The sequence below is a fragment of the Dipodomys spectabilis genome, unplaced genomic scaffold (genome assembly GCF_019054845.1).
Source record: "Dipodomys spectabilis isolate Male_0828 unplaced genomic scaffold, ASM1905484v1 ptg000095l, whole genome shotgun sequence".
Taxonomy (NCBI): Eukaryota; Metazoa; Chordata; class Mammalia; order Rodentia; family Heteromyidae; genus Dipodomys; species Dipodomys spectabilis.
Genome location: NW_024870772.1, coordinates 34,016,030 through 34,043,256, shown reverse-complemented (window position 1 = coordinate 34,043,256; position 27,227 = coordinate 34,016,030). Strand labels below are relative to the sequence as shown.

Sequence of the window (27,227 nt, the reverse complement as noted above, 5' to 3'; positions counted from 1 at the left end):
TTCCAAGGCCAACCTGGGCAAAGTTAACATGAGACACTACCTGAAAAGCAAACTAAAGAAAAGGAAAACAAAAGGGACCAGGGGCTGGTGGCTCATGCCTGTAATCTCAGGAGTCTGAGAACTGAGGATTGCAGTTCAAAGCCATCCCAGGCAGGAAAGTCCATGAGACTCTTATCTTCAATTAACCACCAGAAAATGGCACTGTGATTCAAAGTGGTACAGTGCTAGTCTAGCACAGAAAGAGCTCAGGGACAGAGACCAGACCCCAAGTTCAAGCCTCATGACTGACAACAAAAGGGCAAGAGGGATATGAGGCTCAAGTGGTAGAGCACCTGTCTAGCAAAGCATAAGGTTCTGTGTTCAAAGACTTCCAGTGCTTTCTCCCAATGATGTTGACACTGATCTCCCCCCCTCAACCCTCTATAGAAGGTCACCCCTTGGGCAGCACAGCTTCTGTTCCTTCTACCTTCTGGGTCACAGATGGATGAAGAGGAAAGCAAAAGGTAGGCAAACTGGGATTAGAACCTGGGTATAAATTCTATTCTGAACCAAACCTTGCATATTCAAGGCTCATTTATTCTAAATGGACAAGCAGAAATGGGCTGGAAGAATCTTATCAAGTGACAGGAGTGTTCTAAGACTGACTCACAGTGATAATTGTATAGCTTATAAGCTTACCAGCAATAAGCTGTGCATGAGAGATGACTTTATGTACATTGTAGTTCCTAAAGCTAAAAAGAGAGAAATTTATTCCAACTGCCATCAAAAGGTGTTTTCTTTTTGTGCTGAACTATTCGATTTGTCAGTGCTGAGGGTCAAACCCAGAGCCTTGCATATGCCAGGAAACCACTTCAGAGAAGTATGCCTTGCCCTTGGATTTTTAAGACAGAGTCTTCCTGTGTAGCTCAGGTTGGTCTTGAACTGGTGACCCTCCTGCCTCCTTCTCCTATACAATAGGCGGCATTACAGGCGTGCATCTCACCTCCATGCCTGACCTCTTTGTGCTTTCCTGATTACTCTTCGGTTCTACTGTGGGATTGGCAGTTGCTTTCCTCAGTTTGTGTTTGAAACATGGTTGGTCTTTATTTTCAGACAAATGCTATTTTCTTTTTTCTCTCTCTTTCTTTCTATTTATTTTTAGTGCCAGTACTGGGGCTTACTGCAGGACCTCAGCACTGTTCTTTAGCTTTTTCCCTTGAGGATAGTGCTCTACCACTTGAACCTCATCTCTACTTCCAGCTTTTTGCTGATTAATTGGAGATAATAGGTTTCCAGCTTTGTCTGTCTGGGCTGTTTTTGAACTCAGCCTCTGATCTCAGTCTTCTGGGAACCTAGGATTACAGGTGTGAGCTAATGCTATTTTCTTAGTCCAAATTTTCTTCTCATACATTTTTCTGTTTTTACTCATCAGATAAGTTTGCTGTGTTTTCTATTTTTCCCCCCTCACTCAATAATAGCTCTTAACATTCTTTTTTTTTTTGGTCCGGTCATGGGGCCTGAACTCTGGGCCTGGGCGCTGTCCCTCAGCTCTTCAGCTCAAGGCTAGCACTCTACTATTTGAGCCACAGCACCACTTCCAGCTTTTTTCTTTTTGCTTATGTCGTGCTGAGGAATCGAACCCAGGGCCTCAGGCATGCAAGGCAAACGCTCTACCACTGAGCCACATTCCCAGCCCCATCTTAACATTCTTTCTTTACAGAAAGCTGTTAGTTTTGACGGTTCTCTACTTGGATTAAGCCTGATGTATTTAGGAAGAGTGGAGGTCAAGAGCCTGTGCTCCTCCATGGAGATGTGACATGACCACTGGTGTAGCCTGAGGAGTTCTGCTCTGCACCTTGTCCTGAGTTCTGTCTATGGGCGGCACATCCTCTCTGCATTTGATTTCTAGGCTCTTTTAACATTAAGGATGCCCCTTGCTTTCTCATGAATCTGACAAACATCCTTTTAGTTTTTTGGAATCCATGGTAGATTCAGTCTCCATTCATGGATCCTAAGAGACTGGCTACTTGAGCAATCACAGCAGGAAGCTCACATTCTAGAAGCTTCACCAGCTTCTAGAAACTGTTCACTATGATGCTTTGCATTTCATGCAATAATTCATTTTATATTTGTTTTGAGCGAGGTTGATGGATTTACCTCCAGGCCAGTGATGACTTACTACATACTTATTCGATTGCTTGGGTGAGTCACCTGCAGAGAGTGGCAAGGGCAGCCTGCTTTACTTTTAATTACCATTTCGGTTTGTTTTACCTGAGTAACCCAGTCTCCATGTACTTTCCATCGGATGTAGTTTACATTTGGAGAGGTCAGAGTGGTGCGAATAGTAATGGTTGGCATGTTGTTGACTTTGGGCATCTTCTTCCAAGTTCTAAGGAGGAAAGACATAAAGACCTCCAATGGTAAGAACAGCTGGAGCTCTGGCCTGCTGCTTCTTCCAAGCAGCAATTTTCTTTCCTTGGACCATCTTTCCAGTTGGCATGTCCCTAAGACCTCCTCTTTTTACTTCCAATTCTCCCATTCCCCAAAGCCTTACCAAGCCCTCCCTATAGGGACTTGGCTGAATATACCATGCCATCTGAACACCCTCTATAAAAGTGGAGCATGGAGCTGCTGTTCCCTTCCCACAAGGTGTATATTGTAGCCTGAAGGCATAGGTGCTTCTTTTAGAGCTTCATGAGTCCTGGGAAGGAGCAAGGGCTCAACAAATCCTGATTGTATGAGAACTCCCAGTACCACTCTTAGTATGTCCTAGCCAGGGCCTGAGCAGCCTTGTAGCAGAAGATAGGGGCTTTCCTAAAGAACAGAAGCTTCCTCAGAACCATTATACCTAAAGGCAGGAGAAGGCACGTGAGCTCACATCTCCAAAAACTCTGGAATTATTGAAAACCACCTTTTGATTGGATCCCCTATCTCGGAACTTAGGGGCAGAAAGGACTCCTGATAGGCTGGAGGCTAGAGCAACACAACTCAGGCCATAGCATTTGGCAGCTGGAGCTCCCTGGGAACAAGAGGGGCATTTCTTCTTGAATCATTTCTCTTCTCCATGTCAGAGCCAGTCCTAGCCACCATCTTCTATCCTTAACTACCTAGCCAGGGAGTCCTTACTTCCCATCACTGGGGGCTCTAGGTTGGGAAGGAATAGAGGCTTGCACTTAGTTCTAAAAGCGCAAGACTGGCCCCTTCTCAGGCTCTCTGTCTTGTCACACAATTCCTCCCTCTCATACACACTCTGCCACATCATTAAAAAGTGATGAAGCTCAGAGAAGGAGGCTGTGCCATACTGTCTGGGCTTCTAGCTTTCAAAACTGAGCTAAAGGAACCTCTTGCTTTCTAAAATTCCCATACTGAATAATTTTGACAAAGCAATGGAAAAAAAGACTAATATACCAACAGGTAGCCTATAGCTGGCTAACGAGATAAAGCAAAAACCAACAGAGGGACTCAGAAAAGTTCTTTTCCATGAAAAAATGTGAAATTTGGTGATTCAGTCTCTCAATATCACCAACTCCCCCATTTCTCAAGTGTGTGTATGGGGGGAAGGTGTCTGTTTCTATTTCACCTCTCATCTGGATAAAGATTCTCAGTTCCTAGTGAGACATTCATGCACCACTGTCTTTTGTTTGATCCAGCCTTGCTAGATTTTCTCACATCCTAGAGGAATGACAGGAGCAGGTGGAGGGAGTCAAGTTCTATCCAAATAGATTTGTCAGGTTCTCTTACATCTTTGAGACACTTTTCCAACAGGCCCCTCTCTGCCTGATCAAGTCCTTTACTTCTGTTTTATTTCCCACACAAGCTCCTGCAACCTCTTCTCACTAGCCAAAAAGAAAGAAGTGGTCATTTAAAATTTAAAAGTGTTCCCTGGAGTTCTACCTCTTGGAATATAAATGCTCTTTTCAAATCAGTTATCTTTGACTCTGATCACCATCTCCATCTCCTTAATTCTATAATAGTCTGGCTTTGAACTTTATCGTCTTTCTTCCTGGAAATGGCCAGTCTACTTGGAATATTCATTTCTCGGGGAATTCTAGAGAGGGTACTAAAGAAAGAGAGAGTTCTACTTCTGCTCAATCCAAGTTAGAGAAGATGTCTACCAGGACTCTTTTCACTGAGAATTCTTTGAATCTACCATTTAACCACTTCATTATATTATGCATAATCGGAGCTCAGAGCAATGCTCAAATCCAAATATCTCTGAGAATATGTGGTGATTTTTTGTTTATTTCGTCTCCCCCATATAGCTTGAATGTTTTTGGGGAGAAAAGTCTAGAGGAAGAAATGACCTTTGGCCAAGCATTTATCTCTCCTGGTTCAGTCATCAGAAAATTACAAGTGCCAAGAAATCAGCTTGTAGGAACTGCCTCCTAGTATCTTTATAAAACCATAGAAAAGGATTAAGAATTCTCTTTTGATTGTAATGCATCCAACCAATACGTTAAAACATTTCTGAAGATAAGAAAAGTTAGTCCATAGTCAGGTGCCAATGGGTCATGCCTGGAATTCTAGCTACTCAGGAAGCTGAGACCTGAGTGTTGTGGTTCAAAGCTAGCCAGATCAGGAAAGTCTGTGAGACTTTTATCCACAATTAACCATCAAAAAGCCAGAAGTAGAGGAATGGCTCAAGTGGTAGAGCACTAGTCTTGAGTGAAAAGTCTAAAGTACAGTGTCCAGACCCTGAGTTCAAGCCCCAGTATTAGCACAAGAAAGAAAGAGAGAAAGAAAGAGGGGAGAGGAAAGAAGGAAGGAGGGAAGGAAAGAAGGAAAGAAGGAAGGAAGGAAAGAAGGAAGGAAGGAAGGAAGGAAGGAGGGAAGCAGGGAGGGAGAAAGGAAAGGCAGTCTTCAAAATCAAACTAGAATGAACTATGGACTACATTAGATAAGACAAATAAACAAGGAACACTCATGCAAGGCAAAAAGACTATTTTCTGAAGGACATTCCTCACCACTTTCTCAAGCATAAATCAATCATTAAAGGTTGAAGGATAGATGTGACAGAGGTTGGTAGGGCCAGTATAGTGTAAATGAACTTAACATTATACTGTGAACTACTGTTGACTGAATAACGTGTCAGAAAATAAAGCTTGCCTAAAATTATATTTGGTCAAGGGAAAAATAAGATGTCAACAAAGTTACTTTTTCCACTGATGAAAAAAAGAATCATCATATGCAGTACATCTGTTTCTATAAGTAGTCCTCCAGCCATTTATTCTGTAACGGGTTACGTTTTGGACATTTTTTATAATGCTTAACTAATTACAAACTGAAAGTGAAATTCCTTGTATATAAGACCACCTACCTTGTATCTATCCATCATCCATCCTTCATCTGTCTTTCCTCCCTCCAGCATTCTCCTTCCATCTCCTTTATCATCATCCGTCTATCCATTCATCCATTCACTCATCCATCAATCCATGTACCCATCATCCAAAATTTAACAGTTACTCATGAATAAAGTTCTAATTCCTATCCTGTCGAAGCTCCTAGTTTGGTGAGAGAGACAGATTCTTGACAGAATGTACTGGCTCAGGGTTATGACAATAACCATGCACAAATCTCTGAGGATGCATGTGTGCTGAAGAGAGAAAGACTTCTCCAATGAGAAGATACTTGTGGAGGCCCAGCAGGGGAACCACTGCCAGGCAGATGCTTTTGGACATGAGAGATGGGGATGCTTGTTAGGAGTTTGCCTGCTTTAGCGCATGGGAGTCATCAGGAGTATAAGGTACCATCCCAAAATGAACCAGGGAAATTAAGCAGGGCTTTCACTCTAGAATGATTTGTGGATGCCACTTATCTTCCAGCTAGAGAGAGTCACTGAGGGAGAGAGAGACATCAAGCCACCTATCACTATCTCCTCTGCTACCTCTTGGTCTGGCTCACCATCACCATAGAGTGATCTTTCAGAAGCTAGAGCAAGTCATACAGGGGCCAAACTCTCCAATGGAGACCTCACCACAAGCTCTGGGTCAGTTGACCTTCCTTAAAGCTCTCATCTCACGTCCTCATTCTCAGAGTGCACTTGTGCTGCCCCCAGCCAGCTTGCTGTCGTTAACCCTCCAATTTGCTCCATCTGAGGGCATATCTTGGACTCTTCCTTCCTTCCTTCCTCCCTTCCTTCCTTCCTTCACTTCCTTCCTTCCTTCCTTCCTTCCTTCCTTCATTTCCTTCCTTCCTTCATTTCCTTCCTTCCTTATTTCCTTCCTTCCTTATTTCCCTCCTTCCTTCCTTATTTCCTTCCTTCTTCCTTCCTTATTTCCTTCCTTCCTTTCTTCCTTCCTCCCTTATTGTCTTCCTTCCTTCCTTCCTTATTTTCTTCCTTCCCTCCTTCCTTCCTTCCTTCCTTCCTTCCTTCCTTCCTTCCTTCCTTCCTTCCTTCCTTCCTTCCTTCCCTCCTCCCTCCCTCTCTCTGTCTCTCAGTCTCTCTCTCTCTCATTTCCCCTCACTTTTTTCCCCCAGTTGTGGGGCTTGAACTCTGGGCCTGGGCGCTGTCCCTCAGCTCTTTAGCTCAAGGCGAGCACTCTACCACTTGAGCCACAGTGGCACTTCTGGTTTTCTGAGTGGTTTATTGGAGATGAGTCTCACGGACTTTCTTGCCTGGGCTGGCTTTGAACCAGATCCTCAGACCTCAGCCTCCAGAGTAGCTAGAATTACAGGCGTGAGCCACCTGGCTGTATCTTTTCTTTCTGCAAAAATGTTCATCCTACAGGAGAGCTTACTTCCTACCTCCCTTGGTCATATGCCAACCTCTAATGAGCCCATATTGGCTGCCCTATTGAAAACTGTACACCATGGGCATGTGTGTAAGATTTGCACAACCTCTTACTTGACTTTTTTTTCCATAGCATTTGTCAACTTTGAAAATATCAGACGACTGAATGTTGACATTTTCCCTTACTCTAGACTATTCTGCAACTCCATGACAGTGAGATTTCTGAGTTTTGTTTTGTTTTGTTTGAACTCAGGGCCTTGTGCTCAATAGGCCAGTGCTCTACCACTGGAGCCACACTCTCAGCCTGAGACCTCTGCTTTGTTTGCTGATATAACCCAAGTAAGCATACCTATATGATGGCAAAAACTCACATAGAGTAGAGGGTCAGTCACTATTAATGAGGGAAAAAAAGATTAGACACTTACTTTGTTTTACAAGGAAAGTAAGAAAGATGTAGGAATTTGATATAGGGACCGGGGAAGCCAGTTAGAAGTCTGTGACAATGATGATGATGATGATGATGACAGGCTGAATGAGGACAGTGACTACAGGGAGGAGCCACAGATTGGAGCTATTAAGGAAATAGAATAGTCAGGACTTGGTGCCCATGCTTGGAGCTAAGATGACTTGGCTGACACAGGCAGCAAGGGGCCAGAGGTGTCATTCACAGAGTTAAGATGAAGAGAGGAGAAACATCATCATCATCATCATCATCATCATCATCATTATCATTATTATTATTGCCAGTTCTGGGGCTTGAACTCAGGTTCTAAGCATGGTCCCTGAGCTTTTTTGCTCAAGGCTAATGCTCTACCACTTGAGCCACAGCTTTACTTCTGCCTTTTTCTGGTAGTCAGTTGGAAATAAGAGTCTCACAGACATTCCTGCATGGGCTGGCTTTGAATTACAGTCCTTAGAGCTCAGCCTTTTGATGGATGGGAAACACAAGATGAGCATAAATTTTGAAATCCTGTCCATTTGTTCTCTGTGGGACAATTGAGTGGATGCATATTATAGTGTGTCTGTTGATTTTATGATGTTTTTCCCTAGGGAAGACAATCACTAACAAAAACAATTTACTTCGAATTTACAAAAGGAAAGCAACCTGTTGACATAAATTACTGCTTATTCTGTAATCATTGACCTTCCTCATGGTCTTATTGACCTTCCTCATGGTCTTATTTGAATCTTAAAAGAAAAGGAAGCTGGGCACTGGTCACTCATGCCTTTAATCCTAGTTACTCAGGAGACCAAGGTCTGAGGATCACAATTTGAAGCTAGCCCAAGCAGAAAAGTCCATATATCCAATTAACTACCAAAGAGCCAGTAGTGGAAGTGTAGCTCAAGTGGTAGAGCTTCAGCTCAAACCAAAAAAAAAAAAGTCCAAGAGACTCTTATCTCCAGTTAACCAGCAAAAATAAGCCAGAGTGGAGGTATAGCTCAAATGGTACAATGTCAGCCTTGAGCAAAAAAGCCAAGAGTGTGAGGCTCTGAGTTCCAGCCCAAGTATGCCACACACACACACACACACACACACCACTATTAAAAGAAAAAAGAAGCCGGGCACTGGTGGCTCACGCCTATAATCCTAGTTACTCAGGAGGCTGAGATCTGAGGATTGAGGTTCAAAGCCAGCCTGGGCAGGAGAGACCGTGAGACTCCTATCTCCAATAAACCACCAGAAAACCGGAAGTGGCACTATAGCTCAAGTGGTAGAGTGCTCGCCTTAAGCTGAAGAGCTGAGGCACAGCGCCCAGGCCCAGAGTTCAAGCCCCACGACCGACAAAAAAAGAAAAGAAAAGAAAAGAAAAAGAGACCCCGGTGTCTATGGGAAAACCTGTCTGTTTACCCATGTCTTGTTTCACCATGGCCTTGGAAAGAGTGAGTCTGCCCCATCGTACCCTCAGAGTCCTTCTGATTCCCTAAAATGAGGGTGGCCTCCACCGCTGATGGAGCAGACACACTGCAACCCAAGCCTGGGGAAACCATTAGCTTTAAAATACTAAAAGAGCTGGCAAGAATCTGGCTTCTCTCCAGTTCCACAAAGCAGTACCTCCTCTCATGATAAACTCGGCCCACTTACTGAGAACTCAAAAACTTCCCTTCTCATTCTTCATGGTTCCCAGATGGCCACCAGCTGGTCAGGGCTATTTCTTGCACTCAAATCCCTTTCTCCATTCTCTTTGGTTTTCTTTTTGATCCCCCACCCCTGTTCCCCTCCTCCTCCACCACCCACCAGCCTAAATCCCTCTTTGGAAGAACCTATCTTCCAAGAAAATCCTGAGGATTTTTTAGAAGTATTACTTCCTCTTTTTTTCTGATTGTTTTAATTTTGGACTGTCAGCTGCAGAGCTGAGCAGAGGTTCCCCTCCTCCCCCGCCCCGCTCTTCTGGTCACCAGAGGAACAGCTGTCTCTGAGCACAGACACAAGGATCAAAACGGACTATTTGCTGATCACACTGTGGGCCCAGCCTTCACAGAAACACACTTGGGGCTGCCAGCTGCGTCCCTGTGGCTTTAACCTCATAGCAAGGGGGGGGTGGGATCTGTGCTGCCTGCTTCCACTTGGCCGGCCAGAGGGGAAAGAGAATGTGGTGATTGATGTCATTGGAGCATTTTTAAAAAATATATATTCGATGGTTGTTGGTAATAGATGGCTTTTCTTGATTTTCCAGGTAGCCAGAAGCTGCTTTGAAATGACAAGCTGTAGAAGAGAATGTGATGTCTGCATCTTCAGCGGCATCTGGGAAGTCAGTAAGTGTGCACCCATAGGGGTTTTTGTGAGGTCCCCTTTGGGGACCTTCACACCGGGAGGTTTCTGTGTAGAGACTGTTCTGCCTGGGGGTTGGTGAGAGACCTCTGTGAGAGGAGGGGGCTGCTAGTATGCCAGCATCATGTCTGTGCTGTGTGTGTACAAGGACGTGTAGAGGTGACTCTGTGTGCACAGGGGATGTGTACAGTGACCGGGTATACACAGATCTGTGTGTATAAATGTGTGTGTGTTAGTAAGAGATGTGTGGGGGTAACTGTAAGAATATAGATGAAAATGTGTGTGTGAACACAGGGAACCTGTACACAGGAGCAAGTGTGTGTGTATAGGTGTATATACACACGTGCAGGTGTGTTTATGTGTTACTGGGAAGGGTCTCTGGAATGTGTTGGTGGCATGTATCTTGTGTGTCAGGTGTCACTGACAGGGGACTCTGATCTGTGGTCCAGGTTCAAGGGGTGAAATTACAAGATACTTTTGGACATATGGCATAAGAGACTCTGGAAGACATGGGAGGGAGGTGTCAGCCACGGAAGGTTTGGGGTGGGGTTATTGGCCATGGAGGACCTGGACATGGCAGACCCTGGACAGTGTCAGCTGTGGAAGATCCAGGTTAGGGGTGTCAGCTGGGCATTTCAGTAGGGGTGTCCACTGGAGAGGATCTGGGCGGGAGCGTCTTACAGGGTGCTGGCCTGGTACTTTGAGATGATGGGGGGGGGGTGGATTCCTGAGTCTATGTGGTGTGAGGATGTTTGTGTGGATGACAGTGGATGACAATCTGTGCAGGCAGTGCCAGGGGCTGGGAGGAGAGCTTCTTCAACTTTCTGTGGGTGATCTCCTTTGTACAGCTGTGCCTGTGACCTCCTAGTTCACAAAGGACCTCTCAGCATCCTACCTGCAAGCCTGCCTTGCTATGTCATGGTGCCCTCAGTGAGTGAACGTGGTTCACCCAAGTCCCACGCCATAGCAGCTCTCTCCTTGAAGCTCTGAATCATCAAAGGCTTTTTGCAGAAGTCTCTGCTGAAGTCAATGGCCTTCTATGGACAGCTTGACCCAGGCAGCAGCTCCTCCCAGAGGACGTCAGAGGGGAGCCACTGCTGATCCCTTGTGGACATTCAAGTGTCACCGGTACTGATCATACCCATTTCCAGGGGGCCTACTAACACCCCAGAGGATGTCTCAGCCCACAAGAGCTGGAACTTCCCTTCTCCAGGTCCACAGAGGGAGCTCCCTCCCTGCTGATCACTTTCCAGAAGAGGCCCCAGAGCTTCTGCTCGGCCTCCAGAGGAAATCTCTTTCCCCTTAAGAAGAAACAAGATGTTCCAGAGATAGTGCTTTTATGACTTTATCCAGCAGCTGAAAATCAATCAGTGATGCTTTCCTTTACTTCACAGGAATCCTGAGTCTCCCCATCAAGGGTGTGTGTGTGTGTGTGTGTGTGTGTGTGTGTGTGTGTGTGTGTGTGTGCGTGTGTGTGTGTGTGTGCGCACGCGCCTGCACGCATGTGTGTCTGTGTATGTGTCTGGTAATGGAGCTTGAACTCAGGGCCTGGGTGCTGTCCCTTAGCTTTTTCACTAGAGACCAGTGCTCTATCACTTGAGCCACAGCTCCACTTCTGACTTTTTGGTGATTAACTGGAGATAAGGGTCTCATAGAATATCCTTCCCAGGCTGGCTTTGAAGCTCAATCCTCAGATCTCAGCCTTTTGAGCAGTTAGGATTACAGGTGTGGGTGCCCAGCCCAAGAGACCATGTTGAACAATCTGAAGTTGCATTTACTGTGCAAGGTCAATGCTTAATATTAACAAGAAGAGCTGGTGGGCTTCTCTAGGATGCAGCTTGTATTTGCCCCCAGGTTCCCAGCTAGGGAATCTGAAGGGCATCATACTCTGCTCAGGCTCCAGGGTGGAACTGATCACAGAGCTGCCTGCCTGCCATCATGAATACTCCTCAGGCCTCTCCATCCAAGGAGCCTTGTGGGTCTCTGTGCTGCTTCCTGTGCATGATGTGCGATATTTCAGGAGTCATCCAAAGGCACAAGCAAAAGCAAAAGCCCCTAGTAGCAGGTGAATGGATTTATTATGGTCTGAGCAGGACAACTGCACAGCTGACCCTTGGTATCTGAAGATTCTGCACCCTCAGCTCCAACTAACCACAGATTTAAAAAAATATTCAGGAAAAATAATTGTCTCTGCACTGAATGTGGATAGATCCCTTCATTTGTAATTACTACACGAATAAGGCAGTGTAACTGATTTTTCACCTAGCACTTCCATTATATCAGATATTAGAAGTCATCTAAAGATGATTTAGAGGATATGCAAACACCTTGCCATTTTAGGTCAGGGCTGTATAGGAAGCACCTGTAGATTTTGGTATGGAGTGGTTTAGACGCAATCCCCTGAGAATATTGAGGGACGACTATACTTCTCTTTAGGGCAGCTAAATAATGTTAGGACTATAGCTTGAATTGCAACTATAGTCATTTCAGTCAGTCTTTCCTTTCTGTTTGAAAAAGCATTCTTTCTCTAGCATGAAAGCCAAAAGCCAAGGGTTGTTATTTGCTGACTTACCTCTTTCTATTTATTTAGGAAAATCTCTCCAGCTCCTAAGAAGCAGCCCAAGAAGCCACGTAACTCCCTCCCACACCCTTGTCCTGCCAATACAAGGTAGGGTTTTGGTAGCCTCTTGGCAAGTGTGGATTTGCCATCTGAGCTTCAAACCCTGGAACACTGTGTGCATCACCTCATGGTGGTGAGTTAAGTGGCTAGCCTACCCTGGCCCTCCTTCTGTACATACCTGAATTACCTCATGTGGATCTCAGGCCCTTTTGGGTGGAGATGAGGTAAAGGCCTGATTGTTTTCAGGTTATGAGTAAGAACACTGAGTCAGAGGCAAGTACCTGGTTAAAGTCAAGACTCAGGGAAAGTTTGACCATGGACCACACCTTTGAATGGGTGCACTACATCCTCTTACTGTTCTGGTTTGGATTCAGAATGTACCCAAAGGCCCACATGCTGAAGGCTTGGTCTCTGGCCCATGGCACCATTGGGATGTGATAGGTGGGACCTTTAAGAGCTAGGACTTATGGGAGGAAATTGGGTCAGGGGGTGGAGGGGTGTGCTGTTCAAGAGGACAGCAGAAGCCTGGCCTCTTCTTTTCCTATCCCTCTTTTTGCTTCCTGGCCACCATGAGGTGAACAGGCCTTCTCTGCCATAACAATCTCTGTGTCTCTGCAGATCAAGTGACCATGGCCAGATACCTCTGAAACTGAGCCAAATAAACACTTTTTTCTCTTAAGTCAATAAATATATGCCTCACATATACTCCCTCTCTAACAATTATGAGCTGAGTGCCCACTAGGAAACAGGTGCTTTTCTGCCTGGTAGTGTATACTCCATTAGAAAACGAATCCATGTCTACACAATCTGGTGTTAAGGTGGTGAGTGGGAAAGGCCCTGGTGTGATGCAGACTATGAGCATTACAGAGGGAGGTGTGTGTGCTGGGCTTAGAGAGACTTCCCAGAAGAGAGGCAGAATTAGATCCAAGCACTGTAGGGGAAAGAACTTCAAAAGACTGGGATAGAGGGAAAGATTCACATGTAGCGTGAAGTGAAGTTCAAGTAGCCTATAACTAACTTCTGAATGAGGTAGAAGTGGCATATGGCACCGACAGTTATCACCTCTATAACCTTTCTGCACAACCCCTCCATCCAGTTGGCTGCCTGAATGCAGACGTCTCAAACCTTTAGGGCCACTTGGGTCCCTGACTCACCATGTGGAGCCCACCCACCAAATGCAGCTGAAGACCTGTTAACTAGAGTGGGAATAAACTTGTGTTTTAAGAAGCCATTGAACTTGGGAGATTATTTGTTATGAGATTTATTAACGATGACTTTCAAAGGCCACCTGGTGATTATGTTTTATCTGACCCTCTGAACATTTTATGTGCGGTTGGAATGTTCATCCTGACCTGTGCTGGGATGAATTTTGTTTTCACTCATCTATCCCTGGGACCAAACTATGTTTTGTGATGTCACAAAGTGTTTTGTGAATGAATGCATGCCACTTTGGAAGTCTACAGTGGTGGTACAGCCATGATGGGTGTATCAGCAAAGCCGAGAAATGAATACTTCAGGGAGTAGAAATATAACACTGCAATCTAACATTACAATCTGAAATTTTAAACTATCTTGAGCACATTTGTGAGCTTTTATTTGTACCTTCTGCAAATAGTTATATATAAAGATTCTACCTTTGCTTTATAAAACAAAGTACTATCCCTTTTATTTTGATATTGCATTTCAACTTCAATAGTTACCTTAATAATTCACCAACAGATGCCAAAATCAGAATGTTCACACATCCCTGCAATACAGTTAAAAAGAAAGAAAAATAAGTCTCTTTCAGAAATAAAAAATCCCATTTACTTCAGATATGCTAAAAGCTTGAATTCTCTCTGCAGAAACAACAAACAACAGTTTTCCTTTTAAAAGGAAGTGGAGCTGGGTGCTGGTGGCTGATGTCTACAATCCTAGCTACTCTTGAGGAGGCTGAGATCTGAGGATCAAGGTTAGAAGCCAGACCAGGCAGGAAAGTTTGTGAGACTCTTATCTCCAATTAACCACAAAACCGCTAAAAGTGGAGAGGTGGTACAAGGAGTAGAGTGGCAGCCTTGAGTGAAAAACTTCAGGGAAGCACCCAGGACCTGAGTTCAAGCCCATTACCAATTTAAAACACACACACACACACAAACCCATAAAATAAAAGAGGATGGATGCTTTTTTGGCTTGCTTTCTTTCTCTCCAGAAAGAAGGACTTCTGCACTGAAGAGTCCCTGGAGCTGCCGTTACCTTGACGGGAATGTGAGCATGGCCAGGCTGCATTGTCTGAGTGCCAGGCTCAGATTCCCAGGGGGGCTCATCATTGCACTTGATCCTGCACTTAAGAACCTCCATCCCCTGCTGCATGACTCTCACCATGATCAGCACTTGACACAGCATTCGAAAATATTGCACAACGGCAAGTTGTGTATAATAATAATGTTTGCCTCCTCTGGAGTCAAAATTCTGCTAATTTGTTGGTAGCCAGTACATGGTATTTTCCAGGATTACTCTGACTGACTGAAGATTATTTCCTTGAATAGGTGACTAGTACTGCATCCATTAAATGTTTTGCACGTTCTAGTTCTAGTTCATTAAATCCGCACAATAATCCTACATGGTTGCCAGACTTGGTAGCACATGGGAGGCTGAGACTTGATGATTGAGAGTTCAAAGGCCAGCTTGAGCTACCTAAGGAGACCATGTCTCAAAAATGAAAAAAAAAATCAATGTGTGTGTGTGTGTGTGTGTGTGTGTGTGTGTGTGTGTTGGTCCTGGAGCTTGAATTTAGGGCCTGGATACTGTCCCTGAGTGTTTTTGCTCAAGGCTGGTGCTTCATCACTTGAGCCATGAGTCCATTTCTGGCTTTCTTTGCTAGTTAATTGGAGATGAGACTCTCATGGATTTTCCTGCCTGGGGTTGGCCTCAAACCGTGATCCACAGATCTCAGCCTCCTGAGTAGCTAGGATTACAAGTGTGAGCCATCAGCACCCACCTTAAAAATTATTCTAATTTTTATGATGACTAATTATAACCCAATAGGGTCAGCCATTTTACTATTCCCATTTCAGGACCGAAATTGATGGCTTGCTCAAGGCAATAGAGGTTGTAAGAAGCAGAACTGGATTTGCTAAAAAAAAAAATTGCCCTGGTCTCTGAGCTCAAGCAGATTAATCCGGAGAGAAGCCAAAATCTTAGCTGAGTTCTTGACATTGTATATAATGTCATGTAATGTATGTAATACCATTTTCTTACTAGCCTTCCTCAGATCTCAATATGTGTCAGGTACTTTGTGTAAGGTTTTCTTACCGTGCATACTCTCTTAATGGGAATTACACCAGCATCGTTGAAGCTGTCACTTTTCTGTGTCATTATCTAACCATTTAGAAACTCATTGTATTTCAAGGAATCGCCATCTCCTGCTCCCCTCCCTCCATACCTCTCCTCAGATCGATGTATCATTTTCTCGCTTGTCACTCCTTCCCCAAAGCCCTGCCACCCAGCTCCTCGATCTGTTCCCCACTACCATCTTCTCACCATGGTTTAATTTCTAATGAATCAAATGGAGTTTTCTCAACCTGTCATGTCTCAGATGATAATCACCTCTTCTATTCTGGCCATACCTGTATCCCTTCTCTTCTGCCAGTTCCTCTTTTCTTTCAGCTCGTTGCTTGTGTTCAGTGGGTGGGAAATGCCCAGCCCACAAGGTCATTTAGAACATGAAATCATTTGGTCCATGCAATCATTTGGTACATTTTCACTGGATGCTCAAGACTCTCTGCCCTTATTGAAAGTTTTGCATGGCCTGTGAAGGATGTTATAAATACTCAAATAGTCCTTGGAAGACAAAGCCATCTTGTCCCCACTCTTACCAGAGACCCTTGATGGTTACCCCTCAGCTGTCTTCCCTAAGCCAGTAAGGTATGTGTATATGGTTCCCCAACTAGAGCTTGCTTCTTCTGACAGGATCCTCATACTTGACCTGGGCTTTTCTATAGACATTTGACCTGGGCTCTTGTACAGATATTTCATTCTCAATGCTTACAACATCAAATCTATGGCCTTAGCTCAGACAGCCAGAAAACTTGGTGGCTCCATTTGCTTCCGCTCTCTCGGTGTGTCCTAGGGTTCTATGCTTCTGAGCCAGCTAAGGAAGAATAGCTGAGAAAGTATCCAGCCTGGCATCTAGCACAGAGAAGGGGCCCCATGCATATAATTTTCTCTCTCCTTTGCTCTCTCCTTCCTGCCTAGTGTTTATGTGGGCCTCTGGTCTGCATACTCTCTTAATGGGAATTACATCAGCATCATTGAATCGGTCACTTTTCTGTGACAGGGGAACCCCAGCCTTCACCCAGGCCTCTCATCCATCCTGCCTAGAATGGTGCCTGGCTTCAGACCCCAGAGCCCAGCCTGTATTTCTCCAGTAAACCACACCAAGTAGTCCCCTTCAGCCCACAGCCCTCACGCTGCCGCTTTCCTGCTCACAAAATCAAAATAATAATTAGTTAGGAATTAGTTTGGGTTGAAATGCCCTTTAGTTTGACTTTCAAGGTCCTTTATCAGTGGGCAAAAAACACATTCACTCAAAAATTTCATTCCGATTCCTCAAATTTGAGATCATTCCTTCAGTCCACCTGTCTGTCTCACCTTCTTCCTCACCTCTGTCTCATCTTTATGGCTTATTCACATTATCCATTCATCAGATACTCTCATTCTACCCAGGTTTCTGTTTCCTTCAGGACTGACATGATTGTCTCACTTCAAAAGATAAAGGTTAGCTGGGAGCCAGTGGTTCACGCTTGTAATCCTAGCAACTCGGGAGACAGATCAAAGCCAAGAAAATCTGTGAGACTCTTATCTCTAATTAATCAGCAAAAAGCTAGAAAGAAATAGAGTCACGCCTCTTAACCTTGAGCAAAAAATCTAAGGGATAGCACTGAGTACAAGCCCTAGTACCAGCACCAAAAAGAAAGAAAGAAAGAAAGAAAGAAAAAAGGAAAGAGAAAGAGAGAGAGAAAGAAAGAAGGAAAGAGAGAAAGATAAAAGTTACCTTGCTTGCCGCTGTCCAACATGTTCCTTATTTCCTCTGAATTCCTCCAGTATGAAAAGTGAAGATAATGACTAGGCCCAGTAGCTCAAGCTTGTAATCCCAAGTACTTAAGAGGTAGAAAATGGAAGGATTATGGTTTTAAGCCAACCTTGGTGGCAGCGGCAGCAGCAGCAGCAGCAGCAGCAGGAGGAGGAGGAGGAGGAGGAGGAGGAGGAGGAGGAGGAGGAGGAGGAGGAGGAGGAGGAGGAGGAGGAGGAGGAGAAGGAGAAGGAGAAGGAGAAGAAACTTCATCTCAACCAATGCCTAGGTAGGGTGGTATGTGCCTATCATCCTAGCTAGGGGAAAGGCACGAAGGCTGGGCAAAGTGGCATATGCTGCTCTGGATAAGCACATGGAAGCAGCCCAGGCCTGCTCAGTCATTAGGTGAGACCCTACCTTGAAAATAGCCAAAGCAAAAAGAGGCATGACTCACATGGTAGAGTACTTCCCTAGCAAATGTAAGATCCTGAATTCAATCTCCAGTACTGCCAAAGAAATAAATTAAAAAACCTGGAACTATCACTGTAAGATTTGTTGAGTTCCTACTGCATGTAATGACTGATTCAATCGCTCTTAAAAATAACTTCAAGAGGTAACTGTCTATCTGCAGAAGAAACAGGTTCAAAGGTAAATTGCCCAGAATTGCATTGGGAATTTGACAGCAAAGTCCATTACTCCTGTGATTGCATTTTTATCTTCCAAAAGGTATTTTGCATGTGTGTGCCTCTGTGTGTGTGCCTCTGTGTGTGTGTGTGTGTGCGTGTGTGTGCGTGTGTGTGTGTGTGTGTGTGTGTGTGTGTGTGTGTGTGTGTGTGTGTGTGTAGCAGAGAGTACTGGGACTCTTGAACTTAGGGCCTGGGCATTGTCCCTTAACTTTTTTGCTCAAGGCTAGTGCTCTACCACTTGAGCCATAGCTCCAATTCTGGTATTTTTATGGTAAAGTAGAGACTTACCTGCAAGAGCTGGCTTCAGGCTTGATCCTTATATCTCAGCCTGTTAAATAGCTAGGATTACAGGGCCTAGCTCCAAATGGTTCTAACCGTAAAGTTCATCTACTAGGTTTTTCCAATGGGCGTAGGTATGATCTGAGCACATATTTATTTGATAAACTTATAGATTTAGGCTTCTGGCTTTCAGACAATATACTATAATCCCAAATGAGTTGAGTCATTTATGAAAATAATAATAGTCACTGGACTTTTTGTTTTTGCTCTGGTAAGTAACAGATGATGATCAGCCTCAAGATGAAGTAGCTAGTGACAGCCTGATAATAAACTTTGTAGTTTTGCTGGTCTCCTTTCTCCTAGGTCCTCCTTTGAAAGAAAGAAAACCCAGGTAAAACACCTGACAGCTCATTGTTATTCTGAAGTCATTTTGCTTCCTACTCTTATTCAAACCATCTCAGGGGCTTTGTTGACATTATCTGTTGATGGCTGTAATCCATCTTTCCAGAGAGGTTACTAGACCTTCAAACAACACCCTTCCTTCTGCAGAGATCCAAGGTTTGAGATCGCTTCCTGACTACCAAGGCAAGCAGTTGCCCAGCCAACTCTGCACCACACCCCTGGGCACATTTCTACAGAGTAATATTTACCGTGCTGGATGGCTGGGCACTGTGAAGCTTAATGAGATTCTTAATAAAAGCAGCCTTCATTAAGACAGGGGGCACAGGCAATGTGCCCTTGCTTTTGAGGAGAGGACGACTTGGTACAAGACAAATGCTCCCCCTTGGCTTGGAAATCATGCAGGTCAAGTGCCTTGTCATGCATTAACAGCCTTTTTAAGTTGCTAGGCAGACTGAGAGGAACGGCCTAGATACATGAAGGCAGAGGAATCATGCGATCTGTCTTGGTAACATCAACGCTGAGACAGAGCAGCTGCATTTAAACAGAGCAATTTGCTAAATGAGGGCTTGGCTCCTTTCCAGGTAGCCAATGTGACACTGGGCTTGGATGAATCCTTTCTTCAATCATGCATCTGTCTAGATGGAGACATGAAAGGCCAGGTTACAGCCACCATCGCAGCAGCAGCAGTAGCTGCAGCTTTGAAAGCCATACATAAAACACCCTTGGTATAGCCAATGAAGCTATATGTCTCCAGAGAAGCCGCTTCTAGCCATATGATAGCCAGCTCGGGGCAGGGGCTCTCTGTGCGCACATCTGCTTGCTGCATGGCCCACCAGGAACACAGCAGGCAGTTGAGGTAGTCTTTGATAGGATGCAGTTGAAGAATAAGGTTAGAGGGCAGTAATACTGTCATGCCCTATGTTGTTTTGAAGGTAGACTTTTCATCATTTTGTTTGCATTCTTGTTTTAATTTTTTCTAGATCAGTTTTAAAATTCCTAAGATAAAAGAAAGAATTGTCTTAGCTTTCAGACATAATCCTACTCTGTTTGACCTTTCCCCCATTCCTAGTATTCAAGTCCACCATGTCCTGGGGACTTCCCAAGAGATCTTAGCTGTAGACGCAGGAGGTAGACCAGATGACTACGCAGTTCTAGGCCCTTAGAATCTACCAAATGAATTGGTTGATGACTAGGACATGGACTAACCTGACCAAATTAGTTGGAATCACTGTTATATCAATTGTGATAAAATAGGTGACCAACAGACTTTATTAGGCTGTAATGGGGACATTTAAAAAAGGAAATTTCTGGTTTTACTGTATGCCCCCAAGCTTGTATTATTTTTATTAATGTAATAGAAAGTTTCCAGAGGCAAGGGTTTGTCTGAATTTTCCTGCAGCCCTGAGAGTCTCTGCTTCATTAGTGAGCAGCCCCACCCCACACTGGAACTCACTGGTTAGGCAGTGGCCCTTCCACCCTCCATGCTGACCTCCGCTTCTGTTTGTTCCTGACTTAGGAGGAAAAGTTTAATTGGATGAATCACCAGCAGCACTTCCTATGACATCTTGGGGGAAAACTACAGTTTGCTTAGGAAGAACTAAGAAGCACTTCCTTATAATTGTGGTATCTGGTCTGCACAGGTGGAAAAATTTAAGTTCTACTCTTTGTAGACCCAGAAAACTTTCTCACCAACATTTTCTTTTCTGTATTGGAAGTTTCCTATCATCGGGGCAAAATCTGCCCAGAGCCAGCCTGAATGTAAACAAAGAAAGTGAACAGAGCTGTCTTAGGGGATGAGTGTACCATTATTCTCCTCCCATCTCACCTAGCTCTCATTCAGTTACTGAACTGTTCTGAGCCTGGTTTCCTCATCAGGACATAATGAACAGAACATTATCTGAGGGATGATTTTTCTCGGTACTCCCACAGATGGTACCTAACCTGTGCTTTTCCCAGACATACAGGTGAAAAGCTAATCCCCACATAAGATAATGCCTTAGGGCATGGTGGCTCAGACTTTATCAACGAGCGTCTTGACAGCAAAGACTTCAGAGGATGGGAATGGAATTGGTATGCCATGGGGCAAAACAATCAAGTCATTACATTCTGAGAAGGTCCCAATTCTGTTCAAGTCCTATCAATGAGAAAATGGCTCTGAAAAGTTACTTATGAACCCTCTTGAGAAACAGAGTTCTTAGTACATTAAGGATAATATAGATGACTATTTTTGAAAGATCTTTGCATGATTCTGAGCTGAGTGCAATAGTCTAAAGAAGCTTCAAGAACATTCATTCATTGAAGCAGCCTTTACAATAGGTGGTGATGAACAAGGTCCCTGGCCTTTGTCAGTCCAGGGCAAATGTGGCTTCCTTTATGCTAATTGAGATTAAGTTTAGGGTTCCAAGGATACAAGACAATCAAGAAACATGCAAATTGCAAAAACCCGAGAGCTGCCAAAGGATGATTAGGTGACAGATTAGGTGACGAGGCAGTACTGGCTTCTGCTTATAAATAAACTTGTTTATTGCACACAACCCGAGGCTTTGCAAAATGGCACCTGAGCTATTTAATACTACATTCACTTTGAGTTTTTTCCCCCTCAGCCTAAAAATATGTGATTTTTTTTTAAAAAAAGAGCATCCAATGAGGTCTTAAATACTATATGAAAATGTCGTGACTTTTTAACATTCGAGTATAGCTTTATAAAGAGGCACCTTTGATTGGCATTTTACTTCATTTCATGGCTGTTAATGAAGCAGCACACACACCAGCCACAAAGATGAAAGGAGCAGAAACCGAAAACGATACTTGAAATAAAATGTAGCCCTGATTTGCTAAGCCCCTAAATTGTAAAGCAGGAGCTCAATAAGCCTATGCATCATCCACACCAAGTCCACTAGGGGGCAGTAGATGATCGAGTCTCCATCAGGCAGGCTTTAATGACTGCACCTGAAGGATGGCAGGTCCTTTACACCAAGTGAGCAGTGCGGCAGGCAGCAGTGACAGGTGTGGAGGGCCAGCCAGTTATTGCTGCCATTGCAGTCTGTCAGAAGGATGAAGTGAAATGGATCATTTGCATTTTTACCCATGAACTTGAATTCTAATGAACTGGTAGTGTGGCCTGGACCTGGCCTGGCTTCTGCAGGAGCATAAAATGACCAGCCTGGACCACACCCAGGGGAGCACAGGCAGAAAAAAGGTAGAGCTTAGGACCCCCATTCACTGGGAGGGACCCCCGAGAGGGGCTTTTCCCTGCCATCCTGTCTCTGTGTTGTCATCCACGTAGGGGAATTTGAGCTAAGTGGCTTTGGGACCTAAATCTAGGGCAGCATTCCCATCCCAGTCTGTATGAATGGCACCCCCTAAAGGTAGCTTGTTTGGGCTCCACTATTTCTAGGCTCATCATATTTAAAGACATTTGCTTTAAGGAAAGTCGGGGTGAGACCTGAGTGGAATTAGGAAATGAGACAAGGCAAGGTTTGATCTCCATACGCTCCCAAGTGTTGCTGCCTCTCTTCCCTCTTCAAACGAGGGAATCCACAACACTTCTTCACTGTCCTGTCCAAACCTGCTCTCCAGAGAGGTGCTAGAACACCAACTCATGCCATCGTTGATGCTCAGTTGTGTTTACTTCATTCCAGTCCCTCCTCCCCCCGGGCGAATTTGCATTTGAGACCAATTTCTCATAGTGAAGCAAGTTTCCTTCCTCCAGCCTGGTGAAGGCCCCTGCAGACCGGGGCTGTGCATTTAGTTGTGCTGCTTCCCTGTGCTCTGACTAAAGGGCTTTTGGGCCTATTCCCTCCCCTTCCCTCCCCTCCCCTCCTCTCCCCTCCCCCCTTATCCTCTTTCCTTTCTTTCTTTTTTTTTTTTTTTGCCAGTACTGAGGCTTGAACTCAGGGCCTGGGCTCTGTCTTTCAGCTTTTGCACTCAAGACTGAAACTCTACCACTTGAGCCACACCTCCACTTCTGGCTTTTTGATAGCTAATTGGAGGGAAGAGTCTCACAGACTTTTCTGCCTAGGTTGGCTTTGAATTGCAATCCTCAGATCTCAGCTTTCTGAATAACTAGGATTACAGGTGTAAGTGCCACCAGCATTTGGATTTCAAGCCTATTTCTTCACCCACATCTGGAGCATTTCTTTTGTTTACTTGATAATCCACAAAGCCTAAGGCTAAGTGCGTACAGACTCCAGTCATCCGCTCCAGTTCAAATCATAGCTCTGCCAACTCTGGGGAGCAGAGAATCTTGGGAAAATGGCAAAAATATTCTGGGCCGTGATTTCCCCACTCTCACAAATAGCAATAATAATATCTACCTGGTGTTTGGGCAATACAAAAGGCACCTGGCACAAGCAAGCACCACACACATGTTACTGTGAGTGAGTCTCTTTTCTGTTTCCATCTCAGCTTTTCCAGGCATACGCATCCATCCAATTCTGCCCCACCCCATTTTTTCTGGAAAGGACACCAGGTGGGTGTTTGGTCCTTGACTCAGTTCTTCCCCTACACTGACCTGGTCATCTCCGTAGAGGATCAGGCACTTGTCAGGATCCATGGAGCTAAGTAAAGAACATAAACACAAATCACCATCTTCAGACACAATACCAAGACAATAAGTTGGTGGTGAGGCCTGGGAAAAAAGTCATTTAATCCATGCCCCTTTTGTAACCATCTTGGAAACAGACACTAGATTACAAGTCACCTAGATTGCAAGTGGTTTCTGATTCTCTTTAATCATTGACTTGTGCTGTGAAGATTCATGGTTAAAATAATGTCAAAACCCATGAGGAAGCTGTGAGAGTTTTAAGGAGGTGGCTGGACTGTGAGCTCTTGGTGGGGCTGAGATGCAACTTAAAAGATGCTTCCTCCCCCGCCCCCTCCTTGGTTGTAGGGCTTGAAGTCAGGGCCTGGGTGCTGTCCCTGAGTTCTTTTTGTTCAAGGCTAGTTCTCTACCATTTTGAGCCACAGCTCCACTTCCAGTTTCCTAAGGGTTAATTGGAGATCAGTCCCACAGCCTTTCCTGCCCAGGGTGAGTTTGAACTGTGACCCTCAGATCTCAGTCTCCTGAGTAGCTAGGATTAGGGATGAGAGACACCAGCACCTGGCTAGAAGATGCTTTTACTAGGTCCTGTGAATTAACCAAAAGTCCACGACTTTGAATTGGTGCCTGTTGACGGCTCTGCTGCAGTCACTGGGTAATCACCATGGGCTCCAAAAAAGACTGGAGTCACAGATTTCCATCTTGTGAAAAGGCAAAACTGCTCCATACCTTCTTACTATCTTAAAGCAAACAGCAAACACTCAGGAGGCCACCTTGTTCCTGCTTTGTTCCAGTCATGGCAACCTCTCCACAATTCCTCCAGAGACAAAGACTCAGCTAATGCTCAATCAGACAATATCTGAGACTTTAATTATGCATAGCTTTCTCACTTCCCGCCTCCAATTCTCCCTATTTAAGCTGAAACTAATGTCTGCGTCCATGAAGATGGCTGAAGAACTGAAGTGCTGTCTTCCCATAGCTGCCATGTAAAAACAAAACAAAACAAAACAAAAAAACCCCTCCTTTTTCAGGGCGCTGGTGGCTCATGGCTCTAATCCTAGCTACTCAGGAGGCTGAAATCTGAGGATCATGGTTCAAAGCCGGCCTGGGCAGGAAAGTCCATGAGACTCTTATCTCCAATTAACTACCAGAAAACCGGAAGTGGCACTGTGGCTCAAGTGGTAGAGCGTTCACCTTGAGCTGAAGAGCTGAGGGACAGCGCCCAGGCCCAGAGTTTAAGATCCATGACTGAAAAAAAGAAAAATCTCCTTTCTCTGCCTTTTCATTATGTCTCTTTATTTGGCAACTAGGAACCAGTGTTCAGACCTAACTTGGGACTCCAAACTTTTGGTTTGGAGTCTACAATCCCAGTTTCAGGACCACCTTAGCAGCTTGATGGAGGAACAGGGACTTCCCTGACACCAGACATCTCTCCCATCAGAAAGAAAGAAAGAAGGCAGGATGGTGAAGTCAGATGAATATCTGGCTCTCCAAAAGATGAGGTGGCACTGGCTTGTTCCAGGCTCAGAATGAGAGGAACAACTCTCCATATAGAGAAAGATTTAAGCATAGCCAGGCACACAGGAGGGCAGGTTTGGCAGGCAGAAGGGACAAAAGAGGAGGAGGGGCAGAGAGTAGGAATAAAATAGGAAGCTGTTGAGTGGTGTGACTTTTGTCTCAACCCTCAAGTCTTCAGTACTGTCTACACATGACACAAAACACATAGATTGTTTGGATTATTCACCAAAGAAACAGAGAAGGGGCGGAGTGGATGTAAAAGCTAGAGGGCTTGTCTGGGTGCTAGTGACTCACACCTATAATCCTAACACCTCAGTAGGCTGAGATAGGACAATTGTGGTTTGAAGTCAGCCTGGGCAGAAAAGTCTGTGAAACTTTTATCTCCAATTAATTAGCAAAAGGCCAGGAGTGGAGGCATGACTCAAGTCAAGTGGTAGAGCACAAGCTATGAGTGGAAAAAGGTGATTGAAAAGTGCAAGGTCCTGAATTCAAGCCCTATCACTGGTAAGGAAGGGAGAGGCCCGGTCTGAATCTAGAAATTATTGACATAGCAACCACAAGACTTGATGGAACCTGTGTGGCCACATTAAATTCGATGAATAATTGATCAGTACCTATCTGGATTATTTATTGCTTCTTTATTTCCAAAGATAGGAATATTCTACTTGGCATATTTCTTTCTGTTTCAGAATCAGAAATTTGTGTATTTTAAATACACTAATTATAATTATTTTACAGATATTGTGACACATACAATACCTGTTATTTCCTTCTCTTTCCCACTTAGAATGTAGGCAGACCAAATAGATCCATGCTGTTTGTTCCTTAAAATTACTGAAGATGGGGCTGGGAAGGTGGCTCAGTGATAGAATGCTTGCCTTGCATGCATGAAGCCCTGGGTTCAATTCCTCAATATCACATAAGCAGAAAAGCCGGAAGTGGTGCTGTGGCTCAAGTGGTAGAGCGCTCGCCTTGAGCTGAAGAGCTGAAGGACAGCGCCCAGGCCCAGAGTTCAGGCCCCACAACTGGCAAAAAAAACCCAAAAAAATTCTGAAGGTATTTGGGGATATATTTTCTCTACTGGTTTTTAATCTCCCTATATGTATTTCATGCTCATCTCCATTCACAGATGTGAGATATCTATTCCAACCAACATTGCCTGTTATAATACCAAAGACTCTATCAGACAATGCTGCCATTCATAAACCAAAACATAAATAGATATACTTGACCTAGCCTCAAAACTCTGACATCTTAAGCCTTTTCCACATGGAAATATTTCTGAAGTTTTAATGTAGTCAAATCTGTTCCTCACTCCCGGCTTTAGAATCCTGATTTTACCAAGGAGTTCCTCCACCTCTATCATTATTGACATATTCTTCTAGCTTTTCTTCTAATAGATTGCTTCTAAAACATTCAGATATTGGTTCTACCTAGAATCGATTCTTATACATTACATGCTAAAAGGACTTATTTTTTTGCCCCTAAATAGCCAAAAGCTATTTGCTGGATTGATCCTCCTCTAATTGAAATACCAGTTTCATTCCAGACTCTTTTCCATGCACATAGAGCTCTCTCGCTCATCTCTGTGGCTCTTCTTTACACTAGCATTTTATTGCAACTGTTTCTTTTCTTTTTTATGCTAAGGATTAAACTTACAGCTTTGTGATCAAGCCACAACCCCAGACCTACTTAGTTTAATTTAGTAAGGGTTTTCTATTTGTAACTCAAGATCTTCTTCATTCTTTTTCATCATTTTCTTGGTCATTATCAAACGTATGCTCTCCCAAATAAACTTTAGAATAAACACATTAAGCTCTAATTTAATTTCATTGAGATTCTGGTCATCTTCACCATATTTAATTTTTCTATTCAGGAAAAATGTGTCTCATGAATTCAGCTATTCTTTATGTCTTTAGGAAGATTACTAGTAAAGTTATTGCCGAGCATTTCCCATAATCTGCCAAATGATTTCTTCCTCAGGCAGGGATGATTCTAGAAAGATAGAAAGGAGTTGGACTCCTGGTGGCCAGTAAGTATGACGCTAAAGCTTGATTGCTGTCTGCCTGTCTACCTCCCTCCCTGCCTCCCTCCCTCCCTCCCTCCCTGTCTCCCTCCCTCCCTCCCTGTTTCCCTCCCTCCCTCCCTCCTTTCCCTTCCTTCCTTCCTTCCTTCCTTCCTTCCTTCCTTCCTTCCTTCCTTCCTTCCTTCCTTCCTCTCTCCCTCCATCTCTCTTTCTCCTTTCTCTCTCTTTCTCTCCTTCCTTCCTTCCTCTCTCCCTCCATCTCTCTCCTTTCTCTTTCTCTCCTTCCTTCCTTCCTTCCTCTCTTTCATTATCCTTAAATAGTTGTACAAAGGGGTTTCAGGTCGACATGTGAGTTTGGGAATACAATGAATGCATCTTGATCAGCGTCACCATTTTCATAATTCTCTTCTATTTCTCCCAACCAAACCCATTCCCTTCACTTTTCCTGGTTCCATTTTCACATGTGTACACTGAACCGTGTAAGTGCATTCTTCCCCTCCCTCTCCTTGACCTCCTCAACGGAAAGCGCATGCTCCCCCTTCCTTGTGTTCTTTTTTTCAACTGCACATCAGTTGTCTAAAGTATTAAACTATTGGAGTCCTCCCTTGCACATCCCATACTTTAGTT

General features: G+C 44.3%; 1 protein-coding gene across 1 annotated transcript in view; it reads right to left on the bottom strand.

Moving 5' to 3' along the window:
• The window catches only part of LOC122112878 (WD repeat-containing protein 49-like), a 75,422-nt gene extending 60,962 nt beyond the window's left edge, over positions 1 to 14,460 (bottom strand). The window contains exons 1-3 of the mRNA XM_042685837.1: positions 14,332 to 14,460; positions 13,800 to 13,846; positions 2,251 to 2,368 (exon numbers count right to left, since the gene is read on the bottom strand). Of these exons, the coding sequence (XP_042541771.1) occupies positions 2,251 to 2,368; positions 13,800 to 13,846; positions 14,332 to 14,460 (294 nt within the window). The remainder of the gene's footprint in view (positions 1 to 2,250; positions 2,369 to 13,799; positions 13,847 to 14,331) is intronic.
• Positions 14,461 to 27,227: the final 12,767 nt, after the last annotated feature.